The sequence below is a fragment of the Hyaena hyaena genome, unplaced genomic scaffold (assembly GCF_003009895.1).
Source record: "Hyaena hyaena isolate Hyena2069 unplaced genomic scaffold, ASM300989v1 scaffold_19, whole genome shotgun sequence".
NCBI lineage: Eukaryota > Metazoa > Chordata > Mammalia > Carnivora > Hyaenidae > Hyaena > Hyaena hyaena.
In genome coordinates this window covers 3633898-3657764 of record NW_024080651.1, presented here as the reverse complement: position 1 = coordinate 3657764, position 23867 = coordinate 3633898, and the positions used below count along the sequence as shown (strand labels likewise).

Here is a 23867-nt window from a genome sequence, read left to right as displayed (position 1 = left end):
GATCCCGAGATGTGGTGTGTGGATTTGGAATTCCAACTCCATCAGGTGTGACTGGCTGAAGATCCACTGTGGGTCAAAGCTATGATGAGACCTGAGGAAATCTGGCACCACTCACAGGAGAAACTGAGCAAACAGTGAGGCCAGGCGTTTGCGCGGACCTCGGAAGAGCACGCAGTCTGCCAGCACGCGACACCCACCTGGTCCCAGGGTGCTGGGGGTGCCCCTGTAAAAACGACATGCTAGGGGACCATCATTGTTTCTACAACAGTGAGAATATTTATTTTCTCCAGACAGTAAAAATAACATTTTTCTCTCTTTTGTAAAAGTTAAGTACCATTACATTCCATTTTCTTAAATAACAAAATCCTAAAAATATATATTAAATTGTATACAGTGCGTCACACTTCATCTTACATTTTAAAATACATGATGTTTCTATTTTATTCTCAAAGTTGTATTTTAAGAGCATATTTACAAATAAAGCCTTGTCATCCAAAATCAAGATCCCTGCGGGAAGGTGAATCTGGATGTGGGCAGGTCTTGACGCTGCGTGAACCCCAAGACGGCAGCTCCCTGTGCAGGAAGGGAAAGGGCCCCCCACTGTGTGCTCCCGGAGGCACAACCTTTCTGAAGAGATTTACCTCAGACTTTCCTCCACACCCTGCTTCTGCCTCGTTGAGTATGTCTGACTTGGCAAGACAGAAGCCTGTGACATGGGCTCTGCGGGGTCTACAGGCAGCAGGTGAGGCCCCATGTCACCCCTGAGCTGTCCAGTCTGAGGGGAGGCAGCTGCAGCTGGAAGGTTTGAGAAATACCCCGCGCCAGGGCAGCTAAGCTGAGAGACCTGGCCAGGAGGTAGAACAGTGAGGAAGGTAAACAAAGACACCAGAGGAAACAATCAACAAGTTAAAAGTTCCCAAGGTAGTGACAAAAGCAGGTAACATCAAACACCAAACAGGAGATCCGAAACCCACGAGGGTGGCTGCTGACTGGGCAGTGCGGTGGGGGGCTGGCCGGGCTCCGTGGGAGACCTGGGACGGCCTCCTCAGACAAGGGCGAGGGGAGGCCGTCCACTTTTAAGTGCTCGTGAAGACTAAGTGCCCAGGACAAACGGGGCTTGGTGATGGCCTGTGAGCCCTGCTGGTGTGTCAAGACAGCCCCGCGGCATCCTGAGGGGGTCAGGCCAGCTCCTGCCCTGGGCTGACAATGGGGCGAGTAGGTAGGGCTGTATGGGTTTGGCCTGAGGGTCAGAACAGCTAGTGCTTTGATCTTTGTGGGTTTCTGGCCGATTGGAGTCTTGAGCCAGAACCCACACTCCAGAAGTCTGGTTATCTCGCTCACGCCCAGAGAGAGGCCTGAACCCTGTCCTCACAAGGGGGATGTGGAGGAGACACCTGGGGTTCATGCCTACACCTTCTCTGTACTGCAAGTAATCGGACACTTGGGGAAGAACGTGGGGCGCCATGTGCCTTCCAGAGGGGCTGAGGACACAGCTCCGAGACCAGAGACCAGGTCCACAGCTGGCTGCGGTGCATTTACCATGGAAGCTTTAAGATCAGCTGCCGGCAGCCCTCCCTCCCTGTTCCTGCAGTGAAGGGGCGAGGAGGGCACACAGGCCCAGAGGCACCACGTACAGCCTCTTCCTCCATCCCTCTGTCACCTCAGGGCAGAGGCTCTGGGCAGGATGCTTTCAAAGCGGCCGCCAGCCACGGTGGTCCCCAGGGCGCCTCCCCTTCCTCCTGCATCGTCTACTAGTGATCCTTTCTCAGGGGCTTGCTTCCCAACCCCTCCAATCTCCACTTTCTCTCTAAAGTACAGATCTTTACAGACCAAGTACAGGCCTCCTACTGGGCTCCTGGAGGCATCCCTCACCTCCTCTGGGACAATTTATTTCTCAGGTATTTACTTAGCCACAGGGGAGCCTCTGGGGGGCGTTGCTGACAGGTTCCAAGCAGGGCCAGGGCTGAAGCTGAGGTGTTCATGGAGGTTCAGCCTGGAATAATTTATGGCCTCTCCCCGAGCACTGCCCTGAGGCCGGTTTGGGTTTCCTGGGGCTGCTCCCCGGACAGTAAGTTGATCCCGGTGGCAGCAGGCTGTGCCAGGGCCAGCAGGAAGGAGGGCACTGGGGCGTCACCAGCACTTCCTGGGACTCAGAATGGGCTGCTCCGGCTGCAGACTCAGACAACACACTGGCTGTGTGAGGTGGGCAGGGGTGGGAGGGTCACGGGATGCCCCAGGGGCCAATGGCCACTGGAAGCCCTAGGCAGCTGAACAACTGTCGCTTGGCCAGGCAACCCACTTCCGGGGCTAAATTCCACATTCCCTTTGTGCTATCAATGGGTCTATTCAGGGCACAGGGCCCTCTGTGACTGCACACACCTGACACTTGGTTCAGAGGGGACTCCACGACAGCCGGGAATAACTTAGAGGGGAGACTGCACATGTTGGTGTATGTCCAGTTGTGTGGGACAGGCCTCTCCCCGCAGCCCCAGGGGCCTGTGGACAGCTGCTGCAGGGTAATCACTCTTTCCAGATCAAAGCATGAAGATGGCACCAAGCAGCTCTGTGCCTGCCGCAGGCCTCACCCGGTACTCAGGGCAGTGCCCTGCCCTCCCGTGGACACACTGCCCCATTCCCCCCTTCTCGTGCCCCTCTGTCGGCCAGCTCCCAACATCTCCCCTGGTTGCCGGGTGTCATCTCTCCCTGAGGACCCCTCTCAGCTGGCCCCACACGGGCCTCTGCCTCTCTGGGAGCAGCCAGCTACAGATGGGTCACCAGCGTGGCAGACCCAGGAAGGGCCACAGCAGGCAGTAGCGTAGGGATTTGGGGGAGGGGGCAAAGTGCTCCAAAGAGGGAACTGTGAGGCCAGAGTCCCAGGTGCCTCGGGGAGAGTCAGGCTCTGACAATCACCCAGGCCTGGCCCTCAGAGGCATCGGCTGGTCTTCTCAGCTGCTGCCGACAAAGCCCACTTTCGGACGGATGCTGGGGACTTCTCGGCTGGAGATGCTCTTACCCTCAGCCGGCAGCCACTGCAGCTGCACCTGTGAACCTTAGGAGGCCTCCGCTTGGAGGGTCTCCAGGCCCCAGAGCCTCCTCTCTCGGCCCTCCTGCCACTCCTGCAACTCCCTTCCCCGTCTGAAGGGCAGGGTAGTGCGGGGCAGGGGCAAGGGCGCTCTCCCTGCCCCCAGGGCTGTTCCAGAACCGTACTCTGTCCCCATAAGAAGGGGCAGAGAGGGCCTCAGAGAGCACAGGCTGCCAGCTGTCTTTTCATCTTCTTTTAAGATGAGGGACACCTGAAGGAGGGGTGGCTGGCACCTGCATCGCACCTCACACTGCTTAAAGGCTGAGCCGAGGGAATCCCAGAGACACGGGGCCTGCCTCAAGTTCCACAGGACCAAGAGCTGCTCAGGGGCAAGGCCAGGTCATCCAGTACAACGAGGAGTCATGGAGCACCTGTAGAAGCTTTCAGCAAAGCCTGTTGTGTGAATAAATGAACGGACGTTTTATACAACCACTCTGCAGGCTTGCTCTGCTGGTCACTGAGCCATGGAAAGAAGCTATAGAAAAGAAGCCTGTGTGCAGCAGGTGGCACATTTGATGTGATTAGGGGTCAATTCCCAGGCTCTCCCAGGTTAGAGGAGGCCCATCCCCATTCAGCACCCAACGAGCAAGGCCCTAGAGTCAGCACAGAGCACGGGCCCTCTTCATGCCTTGGGGTGCTAATGCCCAGGAGTACAGGACTAGGCCAATCCCCAAGAAAGCCTCAGAATTCTCCCTGTTTTAAACCGTAAAGACCAGGAGAAAGTGATCTGTGAGGACACAACAGAGAAGAAGCAAGCAAGACTCAGCATACACTATACCTACCCACCACCCTACAGTCATCTGGAAGGTACCTGAGCCCAGCACCAGACACAACCATCTCTGCCATCTCAGCCCCTCTGTCCTGACACAGGTACATTCCTAGGTGAGAGAGACAGAGGTACAGGGAAGGCCCAGACCCTGGGACCTTGAGTCTCTCTCCTAAGAGCAGCGATGAAGCAGGGCAAGTCCAGTCTACACCCGCCCCTGCAGCAGGGCATCCCTTCCCAGTTCGTAGGACAGCGCTCCTGCTGAGGCTGACGAAGAGGCCAAGGGACAGGCAGGGAGAGTCAGTCAGAGGACACCACAGGTCCCCAGTGGCCTTGAGCTCAGAGGGACCTCGTGTCCTGGGCATGGAGAGGGGAGCTTTTAGTCACTCACAAGAGGATTACGGTCATCTTGTTGACTCTGACCCTTGAGCTTCTTCTTAAAGATGGAAATCGAAGTAGAAGGCTCATAAAAAATGGTCCAGATTTCCCCCGATGTCCCTGGTTGACGGCAATCCCTAAGGTCCCTTGAACCAGGAACGCGATGGGATCTGTCAAACAAAAACAACTTAATATTTTAAGTAGAGCACAAGCAAGCATCCAAAACAGCTTACTGTCTCCTGAGACACCTGGACCTATGAAATGGGACACTCAGTGAGGCGAGGCCTCCGGAGAGACCTAACACATGCCTGTTGGAGGCCTGAAGGGCTATTGTGTGAAGGAAATGTGTCCCGTGGGATGGAAACGCAGTGGGACAGATTCCAGCTCCTAGAACAAAGAACGTTCTAACTGGAAGAGCTATTCGAAGCTGGAAGGGGTTGGCCTGACCCATTATGAGTTTTCAAATTCTTTCTCTCTCTCTCTCTCTTTCTTTCTCTCTCTCTCTCTCTCTTTGATGGAAGAAGTCTTCTTTAATGAGATTTACCTGGAAGCCCACCCAGTTAAAACAAGATAAAGCCAAAATCTCTCTGTTTGAAGCAGGTCCTGCCTTGCTGCCAACACGTGCCCTTGTCCCCCGTGTCCGCCCCCGGGGCTGCTTGCCAGGGAAGCTGCAGAAGGCCTCCAATGTCACAAGGGAGTCAGCCATGTGCTTTAGGGTCTTGGTGTGAGGTAGGGTGCTGGGCCCTACAGAAAGCCTCCTGATCTCCTGCTTGCTGCACCTGAGAGGCTTTCCCACAACGTGTGAATTGTGACTTAAAATATATATATATATGTTATATATAAATTATATACAAATTATATTATATCTCATATTATATATGAGAGTGAACTCAGTAAACAAGACATTGTTTCCACTGAAAAATCTAAAGTGCAAGGTACGGAGCCTACAAGGGCAGCTTCACAAAGCAACAGAGGAGCCGGCAGTTAACGTATCAAAAGTCCTGTGGCAGAGGGCAAGTGAGAAGGTCAGGACAAAGGTGGCTTTTATAAGACACTGCTGTTCAGGAAAGGCCTGGAAACAGAGCCTGTATATCAATTACAGCTCAATAAAACTGGTGGGGAATAAAGGAGCAAGCCTGGATTGGGAGCTACAGGAAAGACAGAGCCTAGGACAATCAGAGCTCTTCCCTGTCAGCACACAAACATCAGTAGCATGAATAATGGCCTCCTTTCCTGGAAGGCAGAACTGTCAAACCCAAGTAGCAAAGTAAGGGAGGGAAATTTTTTTTCCCTTACTGGTCAGAACAGAAGGATCTCTTAAGTAATTGTTTTTAAATAATTATTAAGCAATAGATAATAAAATATTAGGATTCTCTTCCTAAGAATGTTTCCCAACTTCTAAAAGGCATTAGGAAATATGTGTGATAGTGTTTTAGAAAGCTTTGCTCTTATGGGAAGATTTCTTTAAGGGGCCAGCACAAGCCAAAAATTGGAAATTGTTGCTTTTTATGCCCAGACTGTTTCAATCCTCCTTGAAATCATATCTCTTGAACCAGGAGCAAACACAATCCCTCAAACTTCAGTGAGATTTGTCCAGTTGTACATTTCACTCTACAGAGAATGAGGAATGTGTACTGCCTTATGTTGCCTTAGGACTAAGGGCTTTGGAATCATGTTCTGATATTACAATCGCGCCCAGACAAATGAAGCGCAGCAGAAAAGGAGTTCAGAGCCTTCCCTTCCCGGAACCAGGCAACTGTCTATCATACTCACTTGAATGTGACATGCAGAAGTATCTTTGCTACAATGGCTGTGACTGTAAGGATGAGAAGGGTCGCCAGGCCATATACTGTCCATCCTGCAGGTGCAAAAGACAGGGTTTATAGGAGCTGTTTGAGCTCAGTTTTCAGAAGGAGGTCTGCGGGAAGCCCCGAAGGAACACTGGCAGCTCTGAGATGCAGGTGTGGCTGAGAAGTCCTCTGCAGGTGGGGACAGCCACCAAACACAGCTGAGAGCTGGGCTGGCAAGGAGCCCCAGGCCTTCTGAGCACCTCACCTTGCTCTAGGGCTCCCTCTTGGAGACAAGCAGGCAGTGTGGACCAGAGTGCATTCAACTTGGGAGCTGAAAGGAGTGGTGTACACTGTGTCTTTACCACTGGAATCACTGTGCCAGCACAGATGAGTTACATAAACTCTTTGGGCCTCAGTGTCCTTATTTGAGAAACGAGATGTGTGACCTGTGAAACCCTGCTGGCAGAGCAGGCACTGGGCGGACTCTCCTCCCTGACCTTCTTACGGTGGGTCCTGCAGGGGAGAGTCCCGAGGCTGGATAACTGCCAATGGTAGGTGCTCGGCATGTCTTCCAGCTCATAAAGGCTCCACCTTCCCTGGCAGAAGAGAATGTGGAAGTATGCCCATCTCTCTCCTGCATAACTTTCCTTCCTAGCTCTTGTCACTATCTGACCTGTTATTTTGCTTCTTGTCTTTCTCTTCGCATGTACAAGCCCCGGGAGGGCTGGGGTGTTGTCTGGCTCACTGCATGAGCCAGTGACTACAACAGCACCGGGCACCACTGAAGCGCTTACATATCTTTTGAATGAATGAATGAAGCTCTTGTAAATGCCAGTGAATTTAGGGAGCTACACCTGGGAGCTCTAGAAAGATAGTCTCAAAGTGAGAAAATGCTGGGTTAGCTAATTAACCACAACGTACAAAGGCACTCATGCCAGGTCTTTGGAGGGGAGCACTTTCTCCTCCTAAGGACCAAGGAACCAGCTAATGAGAAAATGTCCCTCAAAGGCCAGGACAGTCACAGAGCCAGTACCCACAACCTGCCTCCGAAGAGTGTCCTTTCTCTAACTGCCAAGAGCACTGCCCTCAAGCCCCGTGGCTTCCATCCCCTTCGGTGGTATCTGGGAACTGCTACCTGGGACAGTCTGGGGCGGGTGGCTAGGGCTGGTGGTGATGACGTAGAGGACTTTGGAGGACCGGGCTGCGCTGACGCTGAGGTTGGCTTGCTCTGTGATCACCTCAGCCAGTGTCTGGTTGGCAGTGGGCCTCTCCTGCGGTGGCTCTTCCTTGACGGCTGGAAGATCAAAGGAATTAAGTGAGGGGATGCTGACAGAGACAACGGAGACGTTCAGAGGACGAAGCACTGGCTGTGAGGACAAGGCAGAGTTTTCTAATTCACCTCTGCCTGTAATTCTCTCCACTGACCCCACTGGCCCCAAAGCAGAACCTGTTGAGCTCTGGCCCAGAAACTCACAGAAGAAAGGAGCTGTCAACTTCTAACCGTTTGGTCTCTTTGAGGACACCCAAGCATGCTTTCTTGTTTTCCTTGCGCCTTTGCGGCAATGGCACCCTCTTCCTGGAATGCCTCCTTCTTTCTTGTCTATTCACCCAAATCCTACCTGTTTCAAGACTGTCCCACCTGAGGGAAGGCCCCCTCCCGCTGAGCTCCTGTAGCACACACTGACTGATCTGTTCCTGACGCCCTCACCATCCAGGACAACGACCAGGTCTCACACACTCCTGTTTCTTGTGTGCTGGCAAAGAGATGTGCCCGGCACACACGTGTACACATCAGACGGTCAGAAAATGGGGCTCCACCTGAGGAAGGTTTTTTTAAAAGTTATATTGGGTTTTTTTTTGTTGTTTGTTTTCTTTTTAAAAGTATATTTATTTATTTACTTTTTTTTAGTAATCTCTACACTCAACACAGGGCTTGAACTCATGACTCAGATAAAGAGTTGCATGCTCTTCTGACTAAGCCAGACAGGTGTCCCTCAGGAGGGTTTGAAGAAAGATGGGAAAGTAGTCTTTGGGGATTGGCTGGGATACTGAAAGGCAGGAGGGTGGACCAAATGACTTTTCTAAAGCCTTCTAATGCTATCAGTCTCAGCTCTTTCTTTCAGTTCTTTCAACCCTGCCATGAAAAACGTCATCAGAACAACTCAAGTGGCAAAATTGACAGGTGTTGCCTCTTTTCTGTATCATGAAATGTACACACGTTTTGAAATGGGAGGCGGGAAAAGCTGCAAGTTGAATCAGTTAGCTCCTGACTCGTAGCCCCAGAAAGACTGGCCCAAGGCCCGCAGGTCACCGCACTGTGCAGGTGGAGCCCGAGGCACAGCCTGGAGAGGCCCCGGGGAGGCCCAGAGGGTTACCTTGGTATAAGACAGCAAATCCCTGGGCTTGATTGATGCGATCAGAGAAGAAATACAGAATGACAAAATCCAGAGAGATGTTAAAGGACAGAGGTGGGCGGTTCCTCCCGTTGAAACGGACCAGGACGCGGTGGGTGTAGCCGTCCAGCAGCTCCACCATGTCTGCGGAATCCCTGATGTCGAACAAGGTGAAGTTGAAGTGGATGTGGGAGGCTCCCGGAACCCGGATGGTCCAGTAGCAGACCCTCCCCGTGGCGTAGGTATCGGGAAAGTCAGGGGAGTAGACCACTGCAGTCGTGGCGGAGTAGTTCCCGCCACAGGCACCGACGAGAGCTGTGGGAGACAAGGACACCGGCCCTCAGCCGAAGTTACCCACAAAACTGTTCCTACCTAATGTGATCCAGTTCAGGATATTGTTTTTTTCTACAAAACCAGGTCATCTTAGGTTTCAGGATCAAATCACAGAATGAATCACTTAAACCCTGATCAAATGACGTAGAGGGTTTTTTTCTTTGCCCAGGAGAGTTCAGAATTAGCACACAGCACAGTGAGCCCAGAGGCTCAGCCTGCGTGGGGGCAGGGCTGGAGTCAGAGAGTCTAGGTTCGGGACCAGCTGGGTGATGTGATCCCGGGGGCTGCACTTCACTTCTAGAACTCTTGCCTCTCTTGCTTGGAGGCTGGAGAGACCACCACCTGTTCCTGGGTCACACGAATGTGTGAGGACAGATGAGATCAAGTACATGAGTATGCTGGAGCCTCTTCGGCAGGGCAGGCACTTGATGAGGTAAAGCTGTAAAAAGAGAGGGGCTTTACAGCTGCTTGGGCATCCCCGATACCTTAGGGGTGCAATGCTCACATGAGGGTCCACACACATTTATCAAACAGGAAACCGTGGCCCAAGAAGTGACTTTCTGCACAGGGGAAACACTTGGTTCTGATCACTCCATACTAAGCACATTTGGGTTTCTCTGGACTCCCCTTTTTGACTGGCAAGTTCTCAGGAAGGGGATACAACCACTTCACTGTATCTTAATCAGTGAAGTATAAACGAGATCTTAGAACTGAAAGACCCTGACACGGAGCATAGGACTGGGATTTAAAAAGCAGGCTCTGGGGGAGTCCCACTTCCCTTCAGTGTGTAGAAAGCAGTAAGGGAATGCTGCTCCCATCTGGACAACAAGAAAAAGCTCAAAACTCTTCCTTGACCCATCAGAAAGCTGAAGTGTCGAGACCACCAAGAAAATTTAACTCTAAAGTCAGGAGCCCTTCCAAGGAGAGTCGGGGCACACAAAGGGCTTCATCTTTAACAGGGCATAAGAGGAAGAGGTGACCACCAAAAAAAAAAAAAAAAAAAAAAAGCAAGTAAGAAGAGAGGAGCTAAAAGGTTGAGGGTGGGCTAGCCTCTCAGTCTAGAATGAGCAGGGGCCCCACACACAGGGGAAGTCTGAACTCACTTGCAAGCTGCTCTGAGCAGACCTTCATCCAGTGCCCACAAGAATGACAGGGGTCAGGAAGGAGACCAGAGACCCCCTTGGCGGCACTAGGACAGGAGTGACTGCTGCTGTTGGGGACAGGTGTGAAACACTGTCAGCTTCCTAGACTGTCCTCTCAAAAGAGGCAAAAGCATCAAGCTGCTGCAAACTCTCCTGCTCCCGGGGCCGCTGGAGGGGCAGAAACAAAACCTGTCTGCCTGGGTGGAGGGAGCAGGAAACGCTCTCCTTCCTGTCAAAGTAACCGGGCAAAGACCCACTGCTTCTGAGGGAAAGGCAGAGGCAAAGCCACAGGCCCCTGATCTCCGTGAGCCCCTGGTCTCCTTGAGCCCGCGGATCCTGCACGAATGCGAAGCAGAGGTCTGCTGCCCTTGAGGGAGGGCATTCAAACAAGGCAGTGTGTGACTGCTGGCAAGAGAGGGTGTGTGTGCGAATGCTGAAAAGGCCCCGCCTGAGGCCCAGTAATGTCCTAAGACTGAGGATGAGGCAGGAGGGCAGGAACCCCCTCAGCTCACCACGAGCATAGCACCAAGTCATAAGCAACAGCAGTCTGCCACCGAGGGAGGGGAAAGAGTGCAGAGAAAGATCCCTTCTGTAGCAAAGGCATGTAGGAACTACTCAAAGGTGAGGAAGGAACAGAAACACTGAAAAAAAAACATACCAAAAGCCAAAAAACAGCCCCCACTGGTATCCCAGGCTCCACACTAGGCCCAAGATAACAGCAGCCTGTTGCTGGAAGAATCTGAAGACTGAGGTGCACTCAGGGTGAAGACAGAAACAATAATACCCAAACCCAGCTCAACTGCTGATATAATGGCTCAACCCCCACATGAAACAGGCCTGCCCATTTCCAGGTATAAATTCTCAATACTCAGTCTCTACTGTTCTTCTATACATAGTGGTATGGCATTCAATAAAATACAACAGCACACATATGAGACAAGCAAGCAAGGAAAGAAAGAAGCAAAAAAAAAAGACTCATGCTCATGGCCAGGTGATAAAACAATCTATAGGATCAGATTCCATAATGGTGCAGATGTTAGAATTATCAGACAGGGGCCACATGATTAATACAATAAAGATCTAGTGGAAAAGATGGACAACATGCCTAGACAGATTGGAAATTCCATATGGTAACTAAAAAAAGAATCACATGTAAATGCTATAAATAAAACACATCAGAGATGAAGAATTCCTTTGATGGGCTTATAAGCAGAGTATACACAGCTAAGGAAAGAATCAATAAATTTGAAGATAGGTCAATAAAAATTATCCAAAATGAAACACACAGGAAGAAAAAGAAGTGGGGAAAATAACTAAAGACAGAACGGAGCATCCAGTAGCTATGGAATAATATCAAATGATCTAACAACTGGAGTTCTAGAAAGAGAAGAAAAAGAAATGGGCAGAAGAAATATTTGAAGAGATAATGGCTAAGAAGGCTCCAAAGTCAATGAGAGGTGATCTAAGAATCTCAGCAAATAACAAGCAAATCAATTTAAAAACAAAAATTAAAAACAAACAAAACAAACAGACAAAAAAACACATCTAGACACGTCATAGTCAAATGCTGAAAACCAAAAACAAACATAACATCGTGAAAGCAGGCAGAGAAGGGAAAAGCTTACATATGGGGACCAAAGAGCCAACATCACTAGAAACTGTGTAAACAACAAGGCAAGGGAGCATTTTGAGATATGGAAAGAAAAAAAAAAACACCTCTCAGCATAGAATTCAATATCCAGCAAAAACATTTTTCTAAAATGAAGGTGAAATAAGGCTTTCTCAAACAAAAGTTGAGAGAAGCCACTGACAGCAGACCTGCATTAGAGAAAATGCTAAAGGCACTTCTTTTGGCCAAAAGAATATATTGGATGGCAAATAAGAAAATGAAAAGATGTTCAGCATCACTGGTAATCATGGAAATGCAAAGCACCTGGGTGGCTTGGTTGGTTAAGCATCCAACCTCGGCTCAGGTCATGATCTCAGGGTTTGAGTTCGAGCTCTGCATCGGGCTCTGTGCTCATAGCTCAGAGCCTGGAGCCTGCTTCAGATTCTGTGTCTCCCTCTCTCTCTGCCCCTCCTCTGCTCATGCTCTCTCTCTCAAAAATAAATAAACATTAAAAAAAATTTAAAAAAAGTAATGAGTTACCATTGTGTACCTGCTAGAATGGCTCTCTAAAAAAAAAAAAAAAAAAAAGACTATACGAAGGGCAGGGGAGGGTGGGGAGCAACTGGAAGTCTCACATATTGTTTGTCAGAATGCATAATGGTATAGCCACTTTGGAAAACAGCTGGTAGTGTTGAATGCTAAATACACACTTAGTGTATGACCCCGAAATCCTACTCGTGGGTATTTACCTGAGAGAAATGAAAGCACATGCTCACACAAACACCTATGCGTATTGCTTAAGAGCAGCTTCACAGCATAGTTATCATAGACAGACCAATGTTTATCAATGGGTAAATGGATGAACAAATTGTGATATTTTTGTACAAAGGCATTCTTCTTAGCAATAAAAAGGAGCTAGAGAAACAATCATGGGTGAATCTCAAAAGCAGTACACTAAGAAGACAGACATAAATGGTTAAATACTATATGATTTCATTTATATGGCATTCTTCAAAAGACAGAGCTATACAGATGGACTACAGATCTGTGGTTGCTATGGGCTGGGGGCAGAAAGAAGATTGACCACAAAGGGGACAAGAGATCTTTTTGAGGTGATGAAAATGTTCTGTATCTTGACTGTGTATTTATTTGTCAAATCTTACCAAACTGTACAACTAGAAGGGTGATTTTCACTGTATCTAAATTATACCTCATAAACCCACAATTTTTAAAAAGGGAAGCTGTAGAAAAAGATTTCCTGGGTAATCATCCTGACTTGCCCACATCCTAACTGTGAATTTGCACAAGAAACTAGATACCTCAGTTTCCTTATCCATACAATGAAAATAATAACAGTTTCTCCCTTGTGGGCTTTATAAGAATTAAAAGGAGTTGATCTATGTAAAGTCTTTAGTACAGGATCTGGCACATAGTGTAAGCTCAGTGTTAGCTATACTATTATTATTGTTTGTAAAGAATAAAGTGTTCAGTTTGAACTGATATTTCAACACCAAAAGGCAGAACTTAAACTTAGTACTTTTGATTTCCAGATGTGTGCCATGCAAACAGCAGATTCAGTTCAGCAGTTTTGGGAGCAAACACATGACACCTATGATAGATTACTAAAATTCAGTGATAATTCAACAGGAAACTTGAAACTGAGGAATATAGTCAACTCTTATTTTTGAAGGGGAGATTAGCCTGACACACACAACCTAGGCGTGGAGGCCCTGGAATAGCCCCGGGCAAAACCTCCAGTGGCAGGAAGCCAGTGTCTTCCTGCTTTCTCTTTGACTTAGCACCTCCAGCCTGCCTTGCATTAGCTAAGTCAGTTTCTTCAGGAATAGACTTCGGGCATCGGCTGGAAACAGCCAGCCTCCCCCCGATGCAGCCAAGTACTCAGCTTCTAGACACGAATGATACTGGACACGTCTCAGGAAACAAGCCTTAACCAAATGGGTCCCAGCCATGCAACAGATTCCACTGGACTGGCACCCAGAAAAGCAGAAGAGTGTTATTGTATTTCATCAGTTCGAGGGAGAACATTTTAATCTTTAATAGTGGAAAGTATCTGTCAATCGAGGCATGTCACTGTTTAATTGGAAGTATTTTTCCTCCTCGGTGATAAGTAAAATGATGTTACATCTCACAACCGATAGCATCTTGGAGTCTATGAAATACTATTGTTATTAATGCAATCCTACTGGTCAGATTTTACTGGACCTTAGGCCCTCTATATTCTTCACCATTAATCTCTTCTCTTTCCACTGAAATATAAGTTCCATGAGGGGAAGATCTCCATCTATGGGACCTCGGGCAAGCTACTGAACTTTGATGACCCTCAGTTTTCTCCTCAGGCAAATAAGGATAATAATATCTGCTTCTTCAACAGTATTATAATTAAGGGAGGGAATGCATGGAAAGTAAATACAGCAAAGTGCCCTATAAAACTATAGGTGCTCAACTAATGTTACAGAGTAGGAGCCATTCCACATGACTCCCCTCTCTTTTCAGTGTCTAGAAGCTGAGAGGCGCCCAAGAGGCCAGCCTGGCAGTCTCTGTAACCTACTATTGACTCCTGCCTCTCTGATCTTTTTATTTTCTTTTTTCTTTTTTAATGTTTTAAACATTGTTTAATGTTTAATGTTTTAATGTTTTTAATTTATTTATTTTGAGAGACAGAGAGAGGCCCAAGCTGTGGAGAGGCAGAGAGAGAGAGAGAGAGAGACAGAGAGAGAGAGAGAGAAACAGAGAGAGACAGAGAGAGAGAATCCCAAGCCGGCTCTGTGCTGGCAGATCTCATGAACCACGAGATCATGATCTGAGCCAAAATCAAGAGTCAGGAGCTTAACCAACTGAGCCACCCAGGCACTCCAGCCTTTCTGATCTTTTATTTGGCTCTGTTAATTCAATAAATTGAGTTCTGGGGGCAGCAGATGCCCTGAAGCTTCCGTTAGAGCTGCGTTTACATACAGTATATGGCCTACTTCAGCAACCTCCCGGAGCGCATGAGAGTTTGCTAGATCAGCCATATAGTCTATGACAAATTACTTGATGTAGCAATGACGACGGAGCAGACAGCTGCCTCTATGGTCTCTATCCTGAAGTGTGAATGCAGCCTAAGAGCCGCGAGAGCTGAGGAGCCCGGAGCAGAGAACAGGAGGTATTCACTGACACTCTGACTGAGACCTGGGTTCCAGCCACACTGGTAGCAGAGCCTGATATGCTGAGAAACCATCACCTGGTCCTTTTCTCTTATCTCTTTGAAGAGACATCTTTGTCCTCCCAAATTATGGGACAGTCTGTAGTCACCATCTCCAAAATGCTCAGCTTTATCCCACAGATGGTAAAGACTTCTATGAGGCAATACTTGAGCTATGTAGACAATTTTCCCCTCTAGCAAGGAAACTTCAGAGATTATTTCTACAGGGCTGCATTTTGTACCTTTCTTTGCAGAGCTGAGGAGTGGGAGCTATTGGAGCTGGCTACTGTCGGGGCCCCTGCCGGTCAACACACATCAGGGCCCCTGGAGACTGGAGCAGGCAGCTTCTTGGAAGGCCAACCCTGTCAGTCCCTGAAGCAATGGAAGACAGAGAGGGCAGCTTCTGGATGGCTGTGGAAGGGCCCACTCTGATAATAATCAGAGCCACCAAGCATACTCTATCCACATGCTTTTAAAGCATTAAACTGGATCTGTTATCATGACCTATTTTATTATTGTTAGTAAAAGGGATTCTAGTTGCTGCAAAGAGAAAAATAAAAATTGTTGCAAACTTGGGTTTGAATTCGGAATTTGGCTCTTTTTCACTTGGACAAATTATTTTATCTTTTGATCCACAGTTTCCTTTTCAGCAGGGATGTTGTGAGGATTAAATAACATAAAATAAACAAAAGCACCTGGCATTAAGGCTGGCACACAGCGAGTGCTCAATAGATAGCAGTTATTTTCATTATAATTAACTATCTCACTGGACCTTTGTGTGAGGCCTAGCTCTATCTCCTGGATGTATTTCCAGGACCAAAGACGATACTTGGTTCCTGACTGACTTTAAGCCACATTATTTCCTGAACCTCCAGTACAGGCACAGTACTAAAGAAAACATAATTTTATCTGCCACACAGCAGATATTCAATAAAAATGTGCTAAATGAATGAAATATTATCATATTCTATTTTTTAATTGATATGAAATCCACCACTTAACAATTGTAAAGCATACAATTCAGTGGCATCATATTCACAGTGTTGTATAGCCATGGATATGATCTAATTCCAGAACATTTTCATCATCCCCAACAAGAAAACCTATATTCACTAAGCAGTCACTTCCCACCCCTCCCCTCTCCTCAGCCCTTGGTGACCATTAATCTGTTTTCTGTCTGTATAGATTTGCCTATAAATGGAATTGTAGAATACGTGGCCCAACATGTCTGGTTTCTTTCATGTAGCACAGTGTTTTCAAGGTTCCACATTGTAGCACGTATCAGTAATTCATTCCTGTTTGTGGCTGAATAATATTCCATTATATGGGTAGAGCGTGTTTTATTGAGTCACGCTTCCACTGATGGACATTTGGGTTGGTGCCACCTTGGGGCTATTGTGAATATGGTGCCGTGAGCATTTAGGTAGTAGTTTTTGTGTGAATGTATGTTTGCAACTCCCTTCGGTATATACGTGGGAGTGGGATTGTGGGGTCATAAGGTGATTCTGCTTCATGTTGGAGGAGCTGCCAGACTGGTTCCCACGGCAGCTGTACCGTTTCATATTTCCACCAGCAAGGAGTGAGGGTTCCAATTTCTCCATATGCTCACCAACATCTCTTCTCCAGTAAAAAAAAAAAAAAAAGATTAACACCATATTCTGTTTAAAATAGAAAAACAGGTAGCAAACCCACATGCCCTGCTTTCTTTCTGTGTACTGTCTAACCCCAGGGCTGCTGGTGGTGTGGGTCCTGGGAGGTTATTTATCCTCTCCATGTCCTAGGAGTCTCTTCTGTAAAATGGGAGTGATGATAATAATGCCTTTCTCAGACGGCTGCCAGAGGACCTAATTTATTTATTTATTATTATTTTTTAAAAATATTTTTATTTATTTCTAGGAGAGAGAGACAGCGTGAGCAGGGTAGGGTCAGAGAGAGAGGGAGACACAGACTCTGAAATAGGCTCCAGGCTCTGAGCTGGCAGTCAGCACAGAGCCCGACGCGGGGCTCGAACCCACGAACCGCGAGATCATGACCCAAGCGAAAGTCGGATGCTTAACCGACTAAGCCACCCAGGCGCCCCAGAAGGACCTAATTTATATAAGTTAATAATTTATATAAATCCTTAATACATACTCTAGGTACTCAGTGTTTCTTTCCTTCCTTTCCTTTTTTCACTTAAGAGTAGATCAGGCAGGGGTGCCTGGGTGGCTCAGTCAGTTAAGCGTCCATCTTTGGCTCAGGTCATGATCTCACAGTTCATGTGTTTGAGCCCCGTGTCGGGCTCTGTGCTGATAGCTCTGAGCCTGGAGCCTGTTTCAGATTCTGTGTCCCCCTCTCTTCTCCTACCCACTCTCTCTGCTTTGTCTCTTTCTGCCTCTCAAAAATAAATAAATGTTAAAAAAAAAAAAGTAGACCAGGCAATTTGTAAGCTCAGTAAACATACTCTCCTGGGCTAGGGCATCAAGACAGAGGATTTTAAAATAATGGACTGTAATAGTGAAAACCTAAATAGATGTGCAGGACAGATTATTTGCCAACCATTCTTAAACATTAGCCAAATTTCAGTCTTTAGCTTTAACTGGGGTACTAAACTGCGTATTTGTCTTTTTTTTTTTTTTTAATGTTTATTTACTTTTGAGAGAGAGAGAGAGTGAATGAGCATGAGTGGGGGAGGAGCAGAGGATCTGAAAGGGGTTCTGTGCTGATAGCAGTGAGCCCAATGTGGGGCTTGAATTCATAAACTGTGAGATCATGACCTGGGCCGAAGTCAGACGCTCAACTGACTGAGCCCCCCAGGTGCCCCATAAACTGAATATTTGTCTTGACATAAAGGGGGGTATAGGGAGACACTGGCAGCCTCTGGCAGGTACACTCAACCAAAAAGACCAATGGTTGACCACATGAGTTCTGCTTGCCAACCAACCTTCCCCTTGTCCTCTGCCCAATTCTGACAATATCTAAGCTCTAACCTGTGAAAGGCTCGGTTATAAACTTGAGGTGGCTTTACAGTCACCATATGTAGTAGCTGGATTGTGTCCTACCATTCTTGGTAACTGTGAATGTGACCTCATTTGGAAAAAGGGTCTTTACATACGTAATCAAGTTAAATGAGGCCAAACTAGAAGAGAGTGGGCCCTACCTTCAACAATCAGCATCCTTATGAGAAGATACAGAGAGACAGAGAGGCACAGACAGACAGAGGGAAAACTGCCACGTGAAGAGGATGCAGAGATTACAGCGATGCAGCTACAAACCAAGGACTACCGACAGTGACCAGAAGCTTAGAAGAGGCAAAGGATTCTTCCCTGCATCCTGACCCTGAGAAAACCTTACTTTTGAACTTCTGTCCTCCCAAATTACAAGCGAATACATTTCTGTTGTTTTAATGCCCCTGAGCTGTGAGCAGTTGCTATGGCAGCCCTGGGAAACGAATGCACCCCAGGACATTTCTGCTTGAAGCTCAGTCGCCCCGCCAGCTGGGGTGGCAGGAGTGTACCTAATCCAGCCGTACACCTAACAAAGACACTACAGACTCAACAGTGTAATTTAGTGACCTTAAGCCTTTCCTTTTGCCTGCCTCACTTGTCACAGTCTGCCTTCTACCATGTAGAATCTGGAGCTACATTGGTACTCTTACGCTCACAAAGTCTCACTACCACTGAGCAGATGTGGGGGGCTGTGATGAGGGACCAGGTAGTCCAGTGGTTAGAACAAGGTGCAGGAGAGGTCAAGGCCTCGGATCCATACCTGATCCAAAGTACACCCTGCACCTAGCCTGCATCTCACAGGTGTGATGGGTCAGAGAGGAGACCGGTCAGGGCACGCTTAGTATCAGGCCTGGAAAGACAACTTGAAGCATATGCTCTCTTCTGCATCAAAATACAATCCCAAATGCCAAGGAAAACATTAAAGGGCTTGGAAATTAAATAATTAAAATAAGAGGACCTTAAGGCTGATACTGAACAGCTTTACTGGTGTCTACGTTAAGTTGCAAAGGTCATCCTTTCTAGGTTGCCGAAGTATCCCACAATAGGCCTCGTCTCTTCAGAGCCCATGGCACAACTGTAATTAATTACTTGTTAAATGTCTGTCCTCCCTTCCAGAAGGCAGGGGCTGAGTCTTCCTGGTCAGTGTTGTATCCCCAGGGTCTGGTCAGGGCCTGGCCTGCCATAGGTGCTTCATAAGTATCTCTGTGTGAATGAACGAACGGATGAATGAATGGATGGAAGGGAGGGAGGCTGGGCAGGTCGCTCCTCTGGCACAAAGGTTTCTGCATCTTTTGGGCAGTGATGGGCACAGGGCATACTCACTATCAAAGAGGATGATCCTGCCATCACCACCACAGGGCTGGGTGTGATCCCCGAAGCAGACGCTGTTGCACTCGGTGCTGGCTGCCTCCCCGTACTTCCAGTAATCAGGATTGTTTCCACAGAAGCAAGCATAGCCTGACTCCATCCCAGCAAACTGCCACGGCAGAGAAATAGCACTCAGTAAGTGTCAGTCTGGGGTGTCAGGTGGCCTGAAGGAGCCCCCAGCCTCACCCTCTGGCTCCTCCCTCACTCCATTCCCTCAGCACTCATTACACACTGTATATAACTATGCTTCCCCTTTGGTGAGCATCCCTTTTAATGCTTGCATCTCTATGGTACTTCAGTGAGTTTTAAGGCAAGTGTGTGGGGGGGGAGGATCCCGCAAACTCAAAACATTAATAATGGCAGCTAAACATTTTACTGAATGTTTTCTATGTGCCAAGTGGTAGGCACTTTATGGCTAGTCCTCACTGCAAAGTCATTACAGGCCCCATTAAAACTTTTCATTTTATTTATTACCATATGCTAAAACTATTTATATGGTATATAGTGCTATAAATTTTAGCACATGTAGAGATCTGTGCAGTCACAACAATCAGGATACAGAAGAGGCACTTTGCCCCAATATTTGCCCTCCTATTCTGAACCTACAGCTTTATAATTCTCCCTCCTATAAACAGACCTTGGCAGCCACCTATGAGTTCGTTGTTGCTATGGTTTTGCTTTTTCAAGAATATTGCATGCTAAGACTGAAGTTTATGTTCCTCCAAAAGTCATATGTTGAAACCCTAACTCCCACTGTGATAGTATTTGGAGATAGAGCCTTTGGTAGATGATTGGGTCATGAGGGCAGAGACACTCATGAATGGGATTAGTGCTCTTATGAAAGAGACCCCACAGAGCTCCCTAGGGCCTTCTGCCATGTGAGCACACAGCAAGAAGATGGCCTTCTATGAACCGGGAGACAAGATCTCACCAAATACTAAATCTGCCAACAACCTTGATCTTATACTTCTAGCCTCCAGAACTATGAGAAATAAACATTTATTTATCCAGTCTATGGTAAGTTTGCTACCACATCCAGAATGCACTAAGACATATACATGGAATCATATAGTATGTAACCTTTTGAGACTGGCTTTCCACTCAGCACAATGTCTTTGAGATTCATGCAAAGTGATGCATGTATAATAGTTCATTCCTTTTTCTGGCTGAGTAGTAAGTAGTCCATTGCATAGATATTCTGCTGTTTGTTAATCCATTGGTTGTTTCTAGTTTTTCATGATTATGGATTGAGTTGCTATAAACATTTGTGTATAGATTTAGTGAGCATAAACTTTCATTTCTCCAGAGTAAATATCTAGGAATAGGGATGCTGGGTTATATGGTAAGTGTATGTTTATAAGAAACTACCAAACTGTTTTCCAAAGAGGCTGTATCACTTTACATTTTCAACAACAATGTATGAGTCCTAGTTGCCCCATATCCTTGTCAACACATGTTATTGTCAGTATATTTTATTTTAGCCATTCTAATAGATATGTAGTGGTATCTCACTGTGGGTTATATTCACGTTACCCTAGTGGTTAATGACACTGAATGTCTTTTCATGTGCTTATTTGCCATTTCTATATCCTCTTTGGTGAAGTATCTATTCAAGTCTTTTGCCCACTTTTAAAAACAGGGTTTTTTTTTACTATGAGTTTTATATGTATTTTGCATATAAGTCCTTTCCTGTATATATGATTTGCAAATATTGTCTTCCAGGCTACGGGTTATCTTTTCATACTTTTAAAAACGTCTTTCACAGAGCAAAAGTTTTTAATTTTGGTAAAGTCCAAGGTGAAATTTACCCATTTTTTTCTTTTATGGATCATGCTTTCTCTATCATACCTAAGAAGTTTCTGCCTAAACCCAGGTAAACCCTGGTCATGAAGATTTTCTCCCCTCTTTTCCTCTAAATTTTATAGTTTTACATTTTATTTTATTTTTTTTTTTTATTTTTTATTTTTTTTTTTAATGTTTTTATTTATTTCTAGGAGAGAGAGAGAGAGAGACAGCGTGAGCAGGGGAGGGTCAGAGAGAGAGGGAATCACAGACTCTGAAACAGGCTCCAGGCTCTGAGCTGGCAGTCAGCACAGAGCCCGACACGGGGCTCGAACCCACGAACCGCGAGATCATGACCCAAGCGAAAGTCGGACGCTTAACCGACTAAGCCACCCGGGCGCCCCTATAGTTTTACATTTTAGTTAGACCTAAGATCCATCTTGAGTTGAGCATGTAGTCTTTTGTGTTTAACTTCTTTCAATTAGCATGTTTTAGCAATTCATCCATATTGTTGTATGTATCAGTATGTCTTACTATATCTTCTTTTTGTTGCTGAGTAGTATTCCACAGTATGGATATACCACAGTTTATTTATCTGTTCATCAGTTAATGGACACTGAGTTCATAATAGTCCTGCTATGAACACTCATGTACAAGGTTGTGTGTGAACATATGTTTTCAATTTTCTTGAGTATACGTCTAGGGATGGAATTGCTAGATTATACAGTTATGTTTAACTTTTTGAGAAACTGCCAAACTGTTTTCCATAGCAGCTGCACTATTTTACATTTCCACCAGCAATGTAGGAGGGTTCCAATTTCTCCACATCCTCACCAATGCTTGTTTTTGTTCTTAAAAGCATTTTTTTAACTACAGCCATTCAAGGTTATTTCTTGTGTAATATATTATTTCATTATGCTTTTGATTTTCATTTCCCTAAAGACTAATTATATGAGCACATTTTCATGTGCTTATTGGCCATTTGTATGTCTTCTGTAGAGAAATGTCTATTCGAATTATTTGCCCATTTTTTAATTGTGTTGTCCTTTTATTGTCAAGTTATAAGAGATCTTTACATATTCTGGAGATTAAATCCTTATTCAGATAAATGATTCACAAATATTTTCTCCCATTCTATGAGTTGTTTTTTCATTTTTAAAATAGTGTCAATAGTGTTCCTGACACAAAAATTATAAATTTTGATGAAGTACAATTTACTTTTTCTTTGGTTGCCTGTGCTTTTGCTATTGTAACTAAAAGACCATTGCCTAATACTAAAATCATGAATATTTATACTTAAGTTTCCTTCTAAGAGTTCCTTCTATTATTCTTTTTTTTTAATTTATTTTTTAATTAGAGAGAGAGAGAACATGAGCAGGGAAGAGGGGCAGAAGGAGAAAGAAAAATTCCAAACAGGCTCCACGCCCAGTGCAGAGACTGACACGAGGCCTGATCCCATGACCCTGGGATCAAGACCTGAGCCAAAATCAAGTTGGACGCTCCACTGACTAAGCCACCTAGACACCCTTAAGAGTTCCTTCTAATAGATAAACCTAATTACATTTAGGTCTTTGATTCATTTTTAGTTAATTTTTTATATATAGTTAATTTTTATATATAGAGTGAGGTAGGGGTCCAAATTCTTTTTCATGGGCTATCCAATTGTCCCAACACTATTTGTTGAAAAAACTATTCTCTCCCCACCGAATAATCTTGGCACCCTTGTCAAAAATCAACTGACCATAAATAAATGTATGGGCTTATTTCTGGACTCTAAATTTGATTCCATTGGTCTATATATCCATCCTTATGCTAGTACCATAGTTTTTTTTTTTTAATAGTATAATTTAAAGTTAGTTTTGGTCTTTGGTATGATCTGAATATAGAGGTTTATTTTCCTTCATGAAGAGCTCCTGTTTTTCTCCAGAACTATATATTTTTTTGAGAGAGAGAGAGAAGATGCATGCAAGTTGGGGAGGGGCAGAGAGAGAAGGAGAGAGAGAATCTTAAGTAGTCTCTATGCCCAATGTGGAGCCTGACACGAGCCCCTCACAATGGTGAGGTCATGATCTGAGCCAAAATCAAGAATCAGGAGCTTAACTGATTGAGCCACTCAGACACCCCTCCAGAACTATTTGTTGAAAGACCATCCCTCATCTCTGTTGAAAATCAACTATTCATGTAAGTACCGGTCTACTTCTGGACTCTTTTTGGTTTCATTGATACCCATAGCAGGAGTTGAAAACCTTTTTCTTTCACAAAAAGTCAGATAGTAAATGTTTCTGGCTTTGTGGGCCATACAGTTTCTGTTCAACTACTTAACTTTGCTGTTGTAGCATGAAAACAGGCATAGACAATGGGTGTGGCTATGTTTCATTAAACTTTATTTACAAACGTAGGTGGGTAGTAGAATTGGTCCACATACCACTGTTTGCTAACTCCTGATCTATATGACTATTCTCATGCCAATACTACTCTCTTCATTACTATAGCTTTATAGAAAGTCTTGAGATCAGAGAGGATTAGTCCTTCAAAGTTGCCCTTTTCCAAAATTATTTAGTTATTCTAGATACTCTGCCTTTCCATGTAAATTTTAAGATCAGCTTGACAAATTAAAAAAAATACATTATTTTTAATTTTTTTTAATGTTTATTTATTTTTGAGAGAGAGAGAGAGACAGACAGACAGAATGTAAGCAGGAGGGGCAGAGACAGAAGGAGACACACAATCCAAAGCAGGCTCCAGGCTCTGAGCTGTCAGCACAGAGCCCGACATGGGGCTTGAACTCACAAACTGTGAGATCATGATCTGAGCTGAAGTCAGATGCTTAACTGACTAAGCCCCCCGGTGCCCCTCCTTACTTTCTTGTACAACATGCTTCAGGCTCGTCTTACACTTTCTCAGGACCAGCTCTAGAATTTGCAATTTTCTCCAAGGAGCCCTAGTTCTTTCTGTTTGTTTGTTTGGGGTTTCTTTTTTGGTTGTTGTTTAGACAGAGAGAGCACATGTGAGCTGGGGAGAGGGACAGAGGGGGA

The 23867-nt window shown here is 45.9% G+C and overlaps 1 protein-coding gene across 2 annotated transcripts in view; it reads right to left on the bottom strand.

Annotated features, from left to right (window-relative positions):
- Positions 1–260: 260 nt before the first annotated feature.
- The window catches only part of KREMEN1 (kringle containing transmembrane protein 1), a 68593-nt gene continuing 44986 nt past the window's right edge, over positions 261–23867 (bottom strand). Inside the window, exons 5-9 of one of the 2 annotated variants that reach the window (XM_039225677.1) lie at positions 19006–19159; positions 8392–8724; positions 7149–7310; positions 6000–6084; positions 261–4396 (exon numbers count right to left, since the gene is read on the bottom strand). In XM_039225677.1, coding sequence (XP_039081608.1) covers positions 4228–4396; positions 6000–6084; positions 7149–7310; positions 8392–8724; positions 19006–19159 — 903 coding nt within the window. In that variant the 3' untranslated portion in view covers positions 261–4227. The remainder of the gene's footprint in view (positions 4397–5999; positions 6085–7148; positions 7311–8391; positions 8725–19005; positions 19160–23867) is intronic. The other variant, XM_039225684.1, reaches the window with a different exon arrangement.